The 14,748-nt window shown below is 57.4% G+C and overlaps 1 protein-coding gene across 1 annotated transcript in view; it reads left to right on the top strand.

Moving 5' to 3' along the window:
* The window catches only part of COL4A1 (collagen type IV alpha 1 chain), a 145,629-nt gene that overhangs the window by 109,363 nt on the left and 21,518 nt on the right, over nucleotides 1–14,748 (top strand). The window contains exons 24-37 of the mRNA XM_039226667.1: nucleotides 81–151; nucleotides 3,691–3,882; nucleotides 4,415–4,583; nucleotides 7,246–7,338; nucleotides 7,427–7,531; nucleotides 8,955–9,052; nucleotides 10,863–11,013; nucleotides 11,237–11,350; nucleotides 11,994–12,161; nucleotides 12,247–12,336; nucleotides 13,066–13,218; nucleotides 13,338–13,436; nucleotides 13,546–13,635; nucleotides 14,551–14,690. Of these exons, the coding sequence (XP_039082598.1) occupies nucleotides 81–151; nucleotides 3,691–3,882; nucleotides 4,415–4,583; nucleotides 7,246–7,338; nucleotides 7,427–7,531; nucleotides 8,955–9,052; nucleotides 10,863–11,013; nucleotides 11,237–11,350; nucleotides 11,994–12,161; nucleotides 12,247–12,336; nucleotides 13,066–13,218; nucleotides 13,338–13,436; nucleotides 13,546–13,635; nucleotides 14,551–14,690 (1,733 nt within the window). The remainder of the gene's footprint in view (nucleotides 1–80; nucleotides 152–3,690; nucleotides 3,883–4,414; nucleotides 4,584–7,245; nucleotides 7,339–7,426; nucleotides 7,532–8,954; nucleotides 9,053–10,862; nucleotides 11,014–11,236; nucleotides 11,351–11,993; nucleotides 12,162–12,246; nucleotides 12,337–13,065; nucleotides 13,219–13,337; nucleotides 13,437–13,545; nucleotides 13,636–14,550; nucleotides 14,691–14,748) is intronic.

Here is a 14,748-nt window from a genome sequence, read left to right as displayed (position 1 = left end):
GAATCTTGAAAAGGAAAGGTGTGGGGTTGTTAGGACGCGACTCACCCACAATGTGTCCCACCCCCCTTGTCTTCCGAAAGGTTTCCCGGGACAGCCAGGGGCCAAGGGCGACAGAGGCTTACCCGGCAGAGACGGTCTGGAAGGATTGCCTGTAAGTAAAGCTGTCTGAGTTGGAGTACTTATCAGAAGTCGCCACGGAGCCGGCTGACAAAGGTGTACGCTCTCGCATTTGCGAGTGTGGCTTCTGCAGTGTTATTCGGGCGCTGGCCCGGCACGGCTGTGTCCAGCAGTCTAGAACAGTCTAGAATCACTCCGCGTGTCCGCCCAAGGCTGACCAGGGCTGCCCAGGCCAGAGTCAGCATCCCAGCTGCCCCTCTCCTCACCTGGCCAGAGTTCAGTTGCCATGTGCCTGTGTCCAGGGTGCTGTGTGTCACCTGCCCACAGGGCAGGCTCTTGAAACACTTAGTTCCGCCAGGGACCCCCCCTAAGCAGCTGCGCCGTTGAGGTCGGCCGCTCTCCTCTTGCGTGAGTGTGGCCATCTCACCAGTAGCTTAAAAACGGGCCGTAAGTTCCGTGCGAGTAGTTTCCGTGGAGAGATGAACACTGGCCTGTTTCCTTCAAGGAGTCTGGAATGTTTCTATTCTTCTCTGACAGAGGTGTTGTTTTGGAAATTCCTGCCACCTGTGTCTACCCTGGGGACACTTTTGCACATCTAGAAATGACATGCCTCTCTCACGTCTATGTGGGACCTCTCAGTTACATGAAAATCAGCTTCTTAACTTTTCTCGTTTGTTTAAAAAGAAGCCAGTGAAGAGAAGAGAGTGGTCGGCATCTGAGACACTGAAGGGCCATTTTCCTGCATGTGGTCAGCTCTGTTTCTAAAGCGTTTAAACCCGAGGGCCTTGTTCTCGAAGTTTCTTTGTTCCTCTAGGCTCTGGAAGCATTAACAAGTTTCTCCACTTCCTTTCATGACGTTTTTCCATTTTTCCTCTCTTTTTTCTTCTGTCGTGGATCCAAAGTCAAATCTTCGGCATTATCCTTTTTTTTTCTTTTTTTTTTTGATGTAGCTTTAATATTTGCAATCTTTAAGGATGTCCCTGCCATCCTTTCATGATTGTGGGTTGGGACAGAAGTGCGTTGACATAGCCGCGAAGCCGCTGGGATGAAGTGATTCGTCTCCTCCTTTTGAAGTTAGATCTTGGAATTCTGCTTCCAGAACTTCCCTTGTGCCTGGGGAGCTGAGTTAGAAGTCGCAACTGTTTAAAATATTTCTAAATAAATTAGCGGTTCCCATAAGTGGGAAGCCGCGGCTCTGGTGGGGATCAAAGACAGAAGAGCTTTGAAGAAGCAGAAGAAGATGCTTTTAACCTCTGGACATGGTCCTTGTCTACTTGGCCTTCCTGGAAACTTCCTGCCTCGACTCTGCCTGACACCAGCCCCCCAGCCCCAAATCTGACCGAAATGGGACAAGAGAAAGGAGGGAGAAGGACAGGAGGGGACAAATCCTCTTGAAGAAGGAAATAAAGAGAACGCACAAAACCTCTGCCCCCCCATGCCCCCCCCCCTCCCCCATCGGGAGCTTCAAGCTCCTTTCTTTCTGCAGATGGCAGAGATTCTAAAAATTGTTTTCCGGGTAAACAGTTTAATCGAGAAGGTAGTGATTTCCCTTTTGTTTGAAGCCATCCCGTAGCTCCGTGGCCTGCCTGGCTCACAGATGGGGTCCTTACTTCGAACGTAGCTGGGGGCCCGCAGAGGTGCCCGCGGACCAGTAGAGCATCCTGGGAAGCAGATGATGATGAAAAGAGATGAAATGCTCTCATTTCCTATTTGATTTAGATGGCATTTCTGCGACATGTCCTTTTGCACACCGAGTGTTTGATTTGGGGGCCGAGGGACAGGCTGGCCCCTGGCGGGGACCTGAGCGGGTTTTGCGGTCATCAGGACGGTCTCTTGAAAGGCACTGTGACTCCCCACGGTGGCTGCACTCTTTAGCAGCAGCCCGTGCAGCCGTTGGATCTTCTCCAATTTACGGAGCCGATGCCAAGTTTTCAAGGCAGCGTTTGATCCCTCACCATTTATCTCAAGAGATGTGGATCCAAAGAGCTTTGAATCGCTTAGGATTGAGACGTTCTGGGGCAGAGAAACCACATGAGGTGTCCTTGGGTCAAAATGTCACCTTTCAAAAAAGAATTAAGATTTCTTCCTTGAATGATAGCTGGCGAGATCACCACCATGGACGTGAAGAATTGTATTCCCTCACCCCGTGCTCACAGAAGACTGTGTTTGTAGGCTGTGAATCATTGCTGTAAAGGAACATTGAGCTTCCCAGGTTGAGAAGAGTCTATACCGGTTGTAATTTCCTACATTGGTGTTTATGTTTTATTGGTGAATATTGCCAGGTCTGCTTACCCTTCCTCCGGGCCCTCTCCCTAGCTGCAGATATTTAAGGACACGAAGTCAGAAAGCGTTACGCCTGCCTTCCATGCCCTGAAAGACAGGTGGAGAGAAATATGTGCGAACACGTGTCCTTAACAAAGCAAAACTGTTTCCGTAGCAAGGGCCATGCCCTGTACCAGGAAACCCAGGACACCAATCAGGGAGGGCTTCACAGAGGAGTCTCAGCATAGCTGGGACTTAAGGGTCCACAGAAACTAATGTTCCCTCGGGGGAAAAACGCTACAAAATACCACCACACCTTTTAATTAAATAAAGAATTTCCCATGACCCCCGGCAGAAGTTCTCTGCAAGTTCTTTCCCTCCCCTGGCAGGCGCTGCTCTCAGACTTTGCCCTGCGCAGTTGGGTGAAGAGTCAGGAGAGATGTGCCGAGGGCCGTGACCCATGGTGGGCGCACGACAAATGGTACCCGCTTTAAAATCCAAAGATTGCACGGATTTCGCTCTGTTCCTCATCTCCCGGCCCCTCCCTTTCTGTATGCCTGTGATTTGCATACATCCAGAACCATTTCCCAGGGAGTGGTGAGGAGGAATTCAAGTGAAATGAATTGTCCCCAGAGTCCAAATCCCGCCAAGTCGGGCAGGGGGGCTGAAGAACTTTCTTTCTCAGGCCTCAGGGAAGAAGTACTCAGGAGGATGGTTTGAAGCCTGGTGGGCCCGCTTCTCAGAGCGGCTGGAGGAGAGACCATCTGTGGGTGTGGGCCTTCCTGGAGGCGTTAGCTTCCAGGACCTGGAGAATGTGCTAGGCTGCGTCTCTGGGGAAGTCCGTTCTGTTCTGCTGACTCCTCGACGTAGCGGTGGTGGAGCTGGGCCGTGCTCACTGCCAGACTCTGCTGTCCTCATCTCCCATCCCATCCGCACCCAGACGTCCTCAGGCCCCGGGCCTGGGACAGCACGCACTCAGCAGCTTCCGACGTTGCTAGAATGTTCATGTGAATGTTAATAAGCACAAGCAGTTATCTGGGGCCTGCCCTACGAGGTGAGGCCTCCCTTGCCCTAACCTAGTCTCTGTGCGGATACCTAGTACCTGGTAAAGACTTTCTTTCGGGTGTTTTGAAGAGAAGCACAAGAAACGAGGTCAGAGCAGGGCTTTGTCACAGAGCTGTTGGCTTCTGGAGAATGAAGAAGAAACAGGTGCCCATTTTTCAAGGAGGTGGCTCCCTGATATCACTGTGGACTGCATCCCCCTGGTGCTGGGTCACTCTGTGGACAGATGTCTTTGCTTTGTGCTTGCAGGGTCCGCAGGGTGTGCCAGGGCTGATGGGCCAGCCCGGAGCCAAGGGAGAGCCCGGCGAGATTTACTTCGATGCACGGCTCAAAGGAGATAAAGGGGACCCGGGCTTTCCAGGCCAGCCTGGGATGCCAGGCAGAGCAGGTGCTCCAGGGAGAGACGGCCATCCGGGTCTTCCCGGCCCCAAAGGCTCCCCGGTATGTTAATCTCCAAAGGAACGGATAATTTGAATGGTGTCTATGTATTTTTGTTTGGATGGGTCATTGTTTCCCATGAACTAGTTTCGTGGTTCTTGAGGAAACTGATATGTGTCAATGTGGGCATGGATGCTGTTGCTGCTGGGGTGGAGGGGTGGCCGGGCATGGGCGTCTTCTGGTGTATTTCGGGCAGCCAGAGAGACACCTGTGTGTCGGATCCCAGATGTCAGGTGGGAGGCAGAGTTTCAGGTGAGCGGGGTGCAAGATATCCTTGAAAATCGGTTCCAGATACAAATACTTCAGTCTTTGAAGTGTGTGCTTGTGTGGGGTGGGAGGGCGAGGGCCCAGCTTAGACAAGAATGCTGGGCTCATTTATTAACTGCCAGATGGGCCTTGTCAGAGGGTGGGAGTAAATAAACAGCATGAGCCAGTTAACCCCTGGCACTTATTTACTGCCGATGGTGGGAACCTGTGACATGGTCGTATACTGGGGGGTCTGCTGATGGCGTGTCTGTTTCTCTTTGCCGGTCAGGGGTCAGTAGGGTTGAAAGGAGAGCGCGGGCCCCCTGGAGGAGTTGGATTTCCCGGCAGCCGCGGCGACACCGGCCCTCCTGGGCCCCCCGGGTTTGGCCCCATCGGCCCCGTTGGTGACAAAGGACAAGCAGGCTTCCCAGGGAACCCTGGGCCCCCCGGCCAGCCAGGTGAGGCTCGAGCTCGCACAGAGCACGGGGCTCGGGAGTCGGTTTCGGTTCTTCCAGGAGGTGGGCGTGGCCCGAGCCCTTCCGTCACGTGGCAAGTCGGGCTGGGCTGGGCGATGTGCAGAATCCGGCTGTAAAGAGTTTGATTCGACAGATGACTTTTCTTACAATAAGTATGCAGTGCCTCCCAGTCAAACTTGGCCTTTTGTGTGGAAGTGATGCCAAGGTGGGCCTGTTTGTTTCGCTCCCTGTCTCCTGTGTTTCCCTGGCGGACGGTCCACTTTGGCTTCTGTGTGTCCCAAGCTGCGCACTGTCTCCTACCTGCCGACGCGCAGGTGCCCGGGGACTCGCCCTGCGGGGACCACACCTCGCCGTGGCTGTTCAGCGTCTTCTTGGTTTCAGTCATTTGCCGACTGGCTCTCACATCTGTGTGCCAGGCACTGCCCTGAGCAGAGAGAGTGCGGCAGACCGACAGGCGTGACCCTGCCCTCCCGCAGCCCCGTGTCCGGGGTTTGGCAGTGCGTGGAGCGAGGCCAACGTGAGGGTTTCCCACGGGCATTCTCCCCCCAGCCTCACGCCCCGCATGTTATCAGGGACGAACGGGGAGAAGGGGTGGCCCCGGCCTGCGCACCGCAGGCTCCCGGGAGTGCATGGTAGAACGTGATTGAGGGTCGGGCCGGCACACTCCTGTCGTTCCCTAGGAAATCCTGCACCACGAAGAGGAGAGGCTGGGGATGGCTTGGGCACAGGGAGGGGGGAGGAGGGCATGACTAAGAAATGTCCTGAAAGTTGTAAAGATGAACGACAGGACTTCAGATGATTGAAATTGTGTGATGGGTCAGCCTTGAATGTAGTCACTGAATAGTCGGATGACTGAGATGAAAACTAGGGAGGAGCGATTTCACGACGGGCACCTCTTCCCCCAGGCCCCTGTGGACGCCTGAAAGCGCGGTGGTCCTGAACCCCACATATGCGGTGTTTCTCCCGCACACGCAGACCCGTGCCAAGGTTTCACGTGTAAACCAGGCACGGTGAGAGATTACCAACGATGACTCGGACGGAGATAGAACAGTTAGAAACACAGCGTTCCCCACGTTGTCTGAGTGTTTCCCTCTCAGAGTTTCTTCTATTCCTGTACTCACCCCCATCTTGGGGCCATGGGACGGGACAAAATGCCCCCATGGTGCGACGCAGGGGGTGGGTGGCGCGGGCGTGTGCGCGGACATCCCCGGCTCACCGCGGGCAGCTGAGACACGCAAAGTGAAGCCGCTGATTAGGGCAGACCACCGTGTGGCCCCTGCGCTCACCAGTCTACCGACTGTGTCACAAGCCGTATATCCAGCCCGTGTTTCCTCACTTCCTTTCTCATCGGGAACAATTACTTTCTTACCAAGTCACAGCGTGAGATGCCGGAGAGCGCGGAGACATTAGCCTGTCTTTTCTGGAAGTGCAGGCATCCTGACGTGTATCTTACCGACATTCTCGTTGTGCGCTGGTGGAGTGCCTAGCAGCGAGGCACGGTTCCCTCCGTAGTGTTCTTCGTGCAGCGAGGACCCCAGAAGTGTTTCTTTTGTGACTGTTTTAGGGGCAGAGAGATTTCGACCTGCAAAGACCCCCCCCCCCCATCTTGGAAAAGGGACCTCTGATCTCTTTCCCCATAGCCATAGCCCCTGACTCCATGGTCAGCTTCTCAAGGGCTCTTTGAGCTTGCGGAGTCTGAAGACTTGCATGGTTGTAAGAGGGAGTCAGACTCTTCTCAGCCAGAAACTAGCATCAGAGAAACCGTCTGGGTACCTACACGCGTCCCGGTGGTGGGGGAAGGAAGGGCCTGAAGGAGGTGTTGATGGCGCTGCCGGCCAGCTATCCACAGGGTTCCATGACCATCCAGACCCAGTCAGCTTTGGGGCTGGAAACCCAGACTTCTTTGATCTGCCAGAGCCCTGTTGACTCTGGGGACATTAAAGGCTCATTCCCAGGGTGGGACTGATAGCAAATCATGTTGGAGTCAGTCGGCTGGCATTTCTGAGTCTTTAGCTAAAGAATGTGGTAGCTGTTCCTGGGAGGCCCCATGTGTCTTCCCTTCCTAAATGGTGTGTGAAGAGGCCACGCACACGTCCCTGGAGGTGGCCCCCGGGTGCTTCCACGCAGCTGAATCCTGACCCCCAGTGGATCGCCAAGGCGGCAGCGCCTTCCCGCTCACACGGCTCGCAGCTGCCCGGCCGCGGTGCTCCAGATCCTGCCGGGTCACCCAGCTAGCAGGTCCCGGAGATGGTTTACCACCGGGCGAGCAGAACTGCGGTCTGCTTCAAAGCAGCGTGGAACTGGTGTTGTCTGACAGATTGAACAGGAAGTCACCCAGGGCCACTCACCTCGTCATTATAGATTTTCTAGCCCCTTCTGACTCTTAGAGAATTCACGTATCACATAGCTGAGTTATTTTGGATATAAATTTTGGGGAAAACAGGAAGAGCTCCCGGGGAAAGATTCTAGAAAAGTAGAGGGAGGAAGGAGAGGGATGCAGATGGGGCTTCTCTGTAGGTACTCGGTGTGCTCAGGACGGGATCCGGGCTCTCGCTGTGCTCACTCAGGACGGGATCCGGGCTCTCGCTGTCCTCGCTCAGGACGGGATCCGGGCTCTCACACGGTGTCTGTGCTCTCTCCTCAGGTCCCAGGGGTGAAGCTGGAAAAGTTGTGCCCTTACCTGGTCCCCCAGGAGCACAAGGACTTCCGGGGTCCCCGGGTTTCCAAGGACCCCAAGGTACTTTCAGTCTTCTCGTTTGCCTGGAGACACAGCTGGGCCACTGCCTCGTTCTTCTCACGCTGACCCTTGGTCTTGCTCACAACAGGTGACCGAGGTTTTCCGGGAACGCCGGGAAGACCAGGCCTGCCGGGAGAGAAGGGTGCTGTTGGCCAGCCCGGAATCGGATTTCCAGGGCCTCCCGGCCCCAAAGGTAACCCTCAGGACAAACCCTGCCCAGAGTGGGGCTGCGGCTCTGCCCACTGCCCACACAGGCCCAGCTGTGGGCACCGAGGGCTGTGGCCTTTCCGTTCCTTCTCCATAAATTCTAGCCGAGAAGGAGCCAAGGGCTGTAAACACACTATCGAGGTAGTGACGTGCCGTTAGGGGGAGGCTGCCGAAGTCTGGAGGGCGGTGGGTTCAGTCACCAGGTCACGGGGCGACACGGCGCCTCCCCGCTGCGTGCGTGGGCGCGAAGGGCCCGGACGTCAGCACCCCGGCCGCTGCCCAGAAGCTGGCGGAAGCTGTGTTTGCTTAAACCCACCACTGGGGGCGCTCTCCTCATCAGTGAAGAGTTGCACAGAGCTGCCCGCCGGGCTGGGTTTGGGTCTCAGGGAAGGGGGGCTAGGGAATGTGAGGAGGGGGCTTCAGCCTCAGGGGGAGGAGGCCCCCATGTCGCAGACCCCAGATCTTCCCAGGGCTGGCATTTCAGAAGCTGCACTTCTTTCTGAAATCTGGGAGGCGGTGAGAACGATGATGTTGTGGGGGTGTGAGCCCTGCGGGCGGGCCCTGACGGGGCCACCGTGTAGCGCTGTGTGGGCCCAGCAGGCGCTGTGAGCAGCAAGGGGCACTTGCCTCCAGTTTGGGCCGGCGCCCTGCCCCCAGCTGTACTGGCCACATGTGCAAAGAATTCTCCAGGCTCCTGGCTGCTGTCCAGAGGCCGTGCGTGCATCAAACCTACTGTCAGGGTGACAGGCCTTCACGCTCGTCTGGGAGCTGTGCCACACATGCCCACACGTACATACGCACACACAAACATGCACACATACATGCGCACACGCATACACACACACACACACACACACACACACACACACGGCAGTCAGGCACGCTCCCTGTCCAGCCCCCTGGCTACAACCGCCCCCCAACGCCTGCTTCTGCACACTCACAAATCCCTGCTCATCGGGACCCTCCGCACCCCATGGCAGAGACAGAGAGCCCGGGGTAGCCCTGAGCCCATCCAGCCTCCTCGGGTTGGGACCCAGACAGCCTCTGGGCGCCCCGCACGCCTCCCGTGGTGCCGCCATTTGAGGAGCAGCGGCCGTGCTCAAGCTGGACACGACCCCAAATCGGGAGGGCTCTCCTGGAAACGCCATCTGCTCCAGGAGGGCCTCTCCTGCAAGGCGGGGGTGTGGGGGGTGGGGCCCACGGGCTGTGGCGCCCTAGCCTCTGGCTGGTCAGGCTGGTGCCACGGCCCGTGGCTGGGCCGGCCTCGGGCTCCTCCCAGAAGCACCTCAAGAGGGCTCCTTGCTGGTGGCCAGTCCGGCCAGTGCGGGGGCGTCTGCGCAGGTGTCCGGGCAGCAACGGAAGAGGGGACTGGCACGGTGATAGCAGTGACTGTTGACTCTTCGAAACAGGTGTCGATGGCTTACCCGGAGATGTGGGGCCTCCTGGGAGTCCGGGTCGCCCAGGATTTAACGGCTTACCTGGCAACCCTGGTGTGCCCGGCCAGAAGGTGGGTATCGAGCGCTCCCTGGATTGCACTCCCCCGTCCTTGTTGTTACTGAACATGTAACCTGGGGCTTCTTAACGTCAGAGGAGGTGTTGCATCAGCAGGCTTTGTTTTTTAAAGATAGCACAGAGTAGAAAACAAGTACATCGTACGTGGTGGTTGATGTTTTTGGGAGAATCATGTTTCAACTTTATGAGTGTGTTCTTGCCTGCGTGTGCACTGTATCTCCATGTGAACTATATCTCTGTGTACAGTGTGTGTACTGTATCTCTGTGTGTACTGTATCTCCGTGTACAGTGTGTGAACCGTATCTCTGTGTACAGCGTGTGAACTGTATCTCCGTGTACAGCCTGTGTACTGTATCTCTGTGTGTACCATATTTCTGTGTACAGCGTGTGAACTGTATCTCTGTGTACAGCCTGTGTACTGTATCTCCATGTACAGTGTGGGTCTTATTGTGAGTGATAGGGCAAAGCTGTGTGAAAGCCATTGTCCTAAAAGGCGTGATAGCCACCCAGGAGGGTCTCACTTTACTGACGTTCTGGTCCAGTAATTCTTGGTGGCGGGGGCTGCCCTGGACATCGTGGGCTCCTTAGCGGCCTCCTCCGCGGCCCCTGCCCACAGACACCGAGGAAGCACCCCACATCCCCCCAGTGTGACAACCAGAACTCTCTCTGGACATTATGGGAAGTCACCGGGGGAAAAATGGCCCTGGTTGGGGACCTCTGGGCTAGTGTGACTTGAGGACTCTCCTCGCCTCATGCATCCCTCTGCCACTTGCTGTTACTTGAAATTCTGCTCAGAGAGCGTAGCTGACCAGGGGTTAGATCCTTCCCGGTCTGGTTGTAAAGAAGGGAAGGAAATCGCTGGGCGGCACGTGTGTGGAATGGGAGAGGAGCCGAGGGCAGTAGCTTCACCTTGCCAGCCAAGGAGCTGCCTGGCCTGTTCCTCTTCTGTTGGGGGGGCGGGTGGAGGCCGTGGGGGGCCAGGGGGTGGGCGGGCTCCATCCGTGTGGCTGAGAGGCCCCCCCCGTGCGCTGCCCTACACGCACTTAGGAGACACCAGCCCGTGGCGGCGCCTCGTGGGTCCCCTTCCACATGGGAGGCCCATGAGTTAGTAAGTGCAGGTGGTACTGGATGAGGGTTTGGTTCACGGTCTAGAATAGCATGCTTTTTCAGAAATGCCTTGGATTCAGTTCCTTCCCTTCTGTGGGTTTGTTGCCGGGACGCGTAGAGGAGTGTCCGGCGCCCACGTCCCCTGGCAGCTGTGGTTACCATACCGTGGGCAGCAGGGGGCCCCGCGGCTGGCGTTCCTCGGGCCTTCGGAGCACCTCCTTTGTTTTCAGTCGTCTGCGTTTGTCAGAGCCCTTAGATTCACGACATCCTTTTGCACACTGAACTTGGCGTGAAAGCCTTTGCTGACCCGGAAGTCTCCACAGACGATGTCCCAGTCCCGCCCTGGGGTGTTTGCACCTTGTAAGAAGGTGTCCATTAGCTGCTCACAGAGCACGTTGGGCGTTTTGTCCGCCACTTGCACTCTGCCGTGCACGGAAGCAGAGCAGAGGGCCGGGCCTGGGTGGGAGTCCTCCCTCTGGCTCGGACACGGCATTCAGCCACCGGGAGCCTCGACTTTCCCCCTTTATAAAATAAAAATAATAAAGTGAGCCACCTCGGGCTTGTAGCGAGGCCGGAAGGGGATGGGTGGGAGGGCCTCGTGGGACGAGGGTTGGACAGCTTCGTAGCGACCCTCCACACTACGCCCTTGGCTGCGTGGAGTCCCTGAACTGGCTTCTCTGTGCCCCGCGAATTTCCAGGGGGAGCCTGGAGTCGGTCTGCCTGGACTCAAAGGGTTGCCTGGTCTCCCCGGCATCCCCGGCACCCCTGGGGAGAAGGGAAACATCGGGGGACCAGGCGTTCCGGGAGAGCATGGTGCTATCGGCCCCCCAGGCCTCCAGGGAATCAGAGGTAGGTTCTTCCAGGCAAGTCTGGACTGCGGTGGGGCTGGGCCTGCTTACTTGGTGTCCGCGGAGCGCCTGTTAGGTTCTCTGTGTGTGTTGAATGAATGATGAAAATTGCACAAGGTCAGAGCTTAGGTCCTGTGTTGTTGTGGCTGATTGTGGGGTGTGTAGTGTGTTATGAGGTGTGTGACGGTCTGTGTGAGGTTGATTTATGATTCTTTCCCATCCAGGTGACCCAGGACCGCCTGGATTACAAGGTCCCAAGGGAGCCCCAGGAGTTCCCGGAATTGGCCCCCCCGGAGTGATGGGCCCCCCTGGAGGACAGGGACCCCCAGGGTCCTCAGGTGATGGGACTTTCTTCCAGATTCCCCCTTCCCCACATCTTGCTCCCCAAGGGGAAGGGGCCGGTCGGGGAGCCTATGCGAAGTGGGGAGTAGCACCCCCTAGTGAATTCAGGGGGGAGGGTGGATTCTTTTTTGGGGAGACTGATCTGATTGCTCGGAGTCTGTAGATATCTTTCTGAGCTTGGTTTACATGCCAGAGAGCCCCCCGCGCCCCCCACCTGCTTTATGTATATTCAGTGGCCTTTTCCTTTCATTCAAAATGACTGGTGTCTCCCTCCTGCCTTTCCGTGTGGGGCTCGCGGTTACGGGTAACGTACGCCACCTGGTCCCAGGGCTGCACTTGTCCTTACGAACTAGTCCCCTACACGAGCAGGTGCTGGGGGCCCACGAGTGTAGCCGGGAACACAGTTGAAAAGCAGCTAGTGTGGGTGTGGACACCGGGGAGGGCGGGCTGGGTCTGGGGCGGTGCTCCCCGGACTGTCGCGTGGCGCCAGACACTGCTGCCCGAGGCGGTGGGCGCTCCCAGCCCCCGGCGCGGGCCGCTCGCTCCCGGCCGCCTGCAGAAGGGATGGCGGGACCCCGAAGGGCGCCCCGAGGAGCTCCCTGCGTCCTGCTGACCGCTCCTGCCCTCCGCCCGCCGCAGGTCCCCCTGGACTGAAGGGAGAGAAGGGCTTCCCAGGGTTCCCAGGCCTCGACATGCCAGGCCCCAAAGGAGACAAGGGGTCCCCGGGGCTGCCCGGCCTGACAGGGCAGTCGGGGCTCCCCGGTCTTCCCGGACAGCAGGGCACGCCTGGCCTTCCCGGCATTCCAGGTAAGTGGCTTGTCAACTCCTGACCCTGTCTGTCCGTGGCTCGTCGTGTCCGCCGTCTGCATTCACAGCGCCTTGTCTGCCACAGGTCCCAAGGGAGAGATGGGTGTCATGGGGACCCCAGGACAGCCCGGCTCGCCAGGTCCGGCGGGAGTGCCAGGATTGCCCGGAGAGAAAGGTAGGGGCCGCTCACTCCTCTGGAGCCCCTCTCACGTCTGTGTCTCCATGTCTCTTGGAAACTCTTCTGTATCAAGAGGCAGAGGAAAGAAGAAGGTGAAGCAATGACCGTCTTCCAGTAGGAGCCCATGGTGCTGGTGGGGACGGGGCTCTGCTCTGCCCCAAACCAGACAGAAGACGGGTTCTTGGGTGTTCCTTATCTGCACATTTGAGGTGTTGGCTCTTCTTTTTAGAATCAGTGGGATCTTCCGTCATGCAGGGTCACCGGCGCGGAGTCCTTAGAAGCACATTAGCAAACAGGGCAGATTTACAAGCCTTCCTTTTTATTTCTTGTCGCCTGAAATTGGTCCCCAAATATTTAAAAGAAATGGACTTTGTGGGACATAAAAATCGTTGTTTAGTAGAGTAAGAAAATTCCCGTTTTCTTATTTTGTGTATTATTGAGGGGCACTGTGAAGAGGCGAGATGGAGGCTCTTAGGAAAGGGGAGAAATGTAAATTACTCCTGTAACAGGCAGAGTCACAGAGATTTTGAGTTATTAGCAGATAATGAATTCTAAACACTGGCTTTACTGTTCGTTTCCGGGGGCCAGACTCTTCTGGTAGCTCGGGCGCTTGCCTTGCGCCTTGCGGTGCTGCCTCCGTTCTTCATCAGCGGCTCCCCCGGCCAGAGGGAGGGTCACCCCTCATCACCACCACACCTCACCGGGCGCCTTCTCTTTCCTTTGCAGGGGACCACGGCTTCCCGGGCTCCTCGGGGCCCAGGGGAGACCCCGGCTTCAAGGGGGACAAAGGAGATGTGGGTCTCCCAGGCAAACCCGGGTCCATGGACAAGGTGGACATGGGCAGCATGAAGGGCCAGAAGGGAGACCAAGGAGAAAAAGGTAAGGGCCAGGGCAGAGCCGCCTGTCTGACCCGTCCCTCAGCTGTGCCCCGGGAACGTCAGGCCAGCTGTGCTTGTCTTCTAAGCAGACACGGTCATTGTTTTTTCTGTGACGTGCAGGGCAGATTGGACCGACTGGTGATAAAGGATCCCGGGGAGACCCTGGAACCCCAGGAATGCCAGGAAAGGACGGCCAGGCGGGACATCCGGGGCAGCCAGGTACGGAGTGAAGTTCAAGTTCACCACGTGGCAGGCGCTCACGTTAAGGAAATGTTACCCAGCTCTCTTCACAGGCATTAACCTGTTGGGGTTTCCTCTCTTCTCCCAGGACCTAAAGGTGACCCTGGCATCGGCGGGACCCCGGGTGCTCCAGGGCTCCCCGGACCCAAAGGATCGGTTGGTGGCATGGGCCTGCCTGGTATGTTGGATTCGTCCCTGCACTGGTGGGGACGGGGCTGGGGGAGGGCGTGCGAGGGCGTAGTCCAGGCACACCCACCTGTCACCCAAACCCACGTCTTCCATTTTTTGTGGTCCCCTGCCTCAGGACCGATGGCACTTGGCTAACACTATGACAAAAAAAAAAAAAAAAAAAAAAATCACAATTCAGTAAGATAAAACACTGGCTGTCCACCGTCACCTTTCAATTTCCTCCAAGTGACCGGCCACCCGGCCCCCATCTCCCCGGTGCGGTCTGGCTCCCCACCCGCCTAGGCCGGCCTGCAGTGCCTTCTGCCATCGGCCAGGAAGAGGCTTCTGGGCTCTGCTGTCTGGGTTCTAAACTGGCCTTGACTCCCGGGAGGGGGCTGGAGAGATGCAGAGAGACCGGCCTCGGGCTGGCGTGGGGCCAGCGCCCCTCTGAACCCACGGGGACGGGAGAGCCGAGGCGGCCAGCTCCCTCCCCACGCACCGCTCATTATCGCTCCATCTGACATGGAAACATCAAGCTTGCTGTCTACACCCGCCTGTGCATAGGTTTGGCCGCCAGCATACCTCTCGAAACCAGGCGTGCCTCAGCTCCGGCTGGCTCCTCGCGCAGCCTGGCCAATTGCTCTGGACAGTGGGAATCGATTATAGGATAGAGAACATAACAGCGTTTTTCATACCACTGCCAGCGTGAACATGCTCAGGACTTGCTGTCTGTCTTCTCTCTGTGGATTGATCGTTTCTAACAGACAGCAGAGACTCTCGCTGCCGCTCACTGATGTGGGGGGATGCGTCTGCCTGTGCGGCCGAGGATCAGTGCACGCAGGCACACATGTCCCTCCGCCTCGTTCTTGCTGGCCGCCGGCACCCGCTGAGCACACAGTCAGGTGTTAACTGTCTGCGTTTACAGGGACACCCGGAGAAAAGGGCGTGCCTGGGGTCCCCGGGCCGCAGGGCGTCCCTGGCCTGCCCGGGGAGAAAGGAGCCAAAGGCGAGAAAGGACAGGCAGGCCTCCCAGGGATCGGGATCCCGGGCCGGCCTGGGGACAAGGTAAGCCCTCCTGCGTGGCACCCCACCCCCACCCCGCGGCCGCCTGAGCGTCCTTTCC

The sequence above is a fragment of the Hyaena hyaena genome, unplaced genomic scaffold (genome assembly GCF_003009895.1).
Source record: "Hyaena hyaena isolate Hyena2069 unplaced genomic scaffold, ASM300989v1 scaffold_22, whole genome shotgun sequence".
Lineage (NCBI taxonomy): Eukaryota > Metazoa > Chordata > Mammalia > Carnivora > Hyaenidae > Hyaena > Hyaena hyaena.
This window is presented reverse-complemented; position numbering and strand designations above follow the sequence as displayed.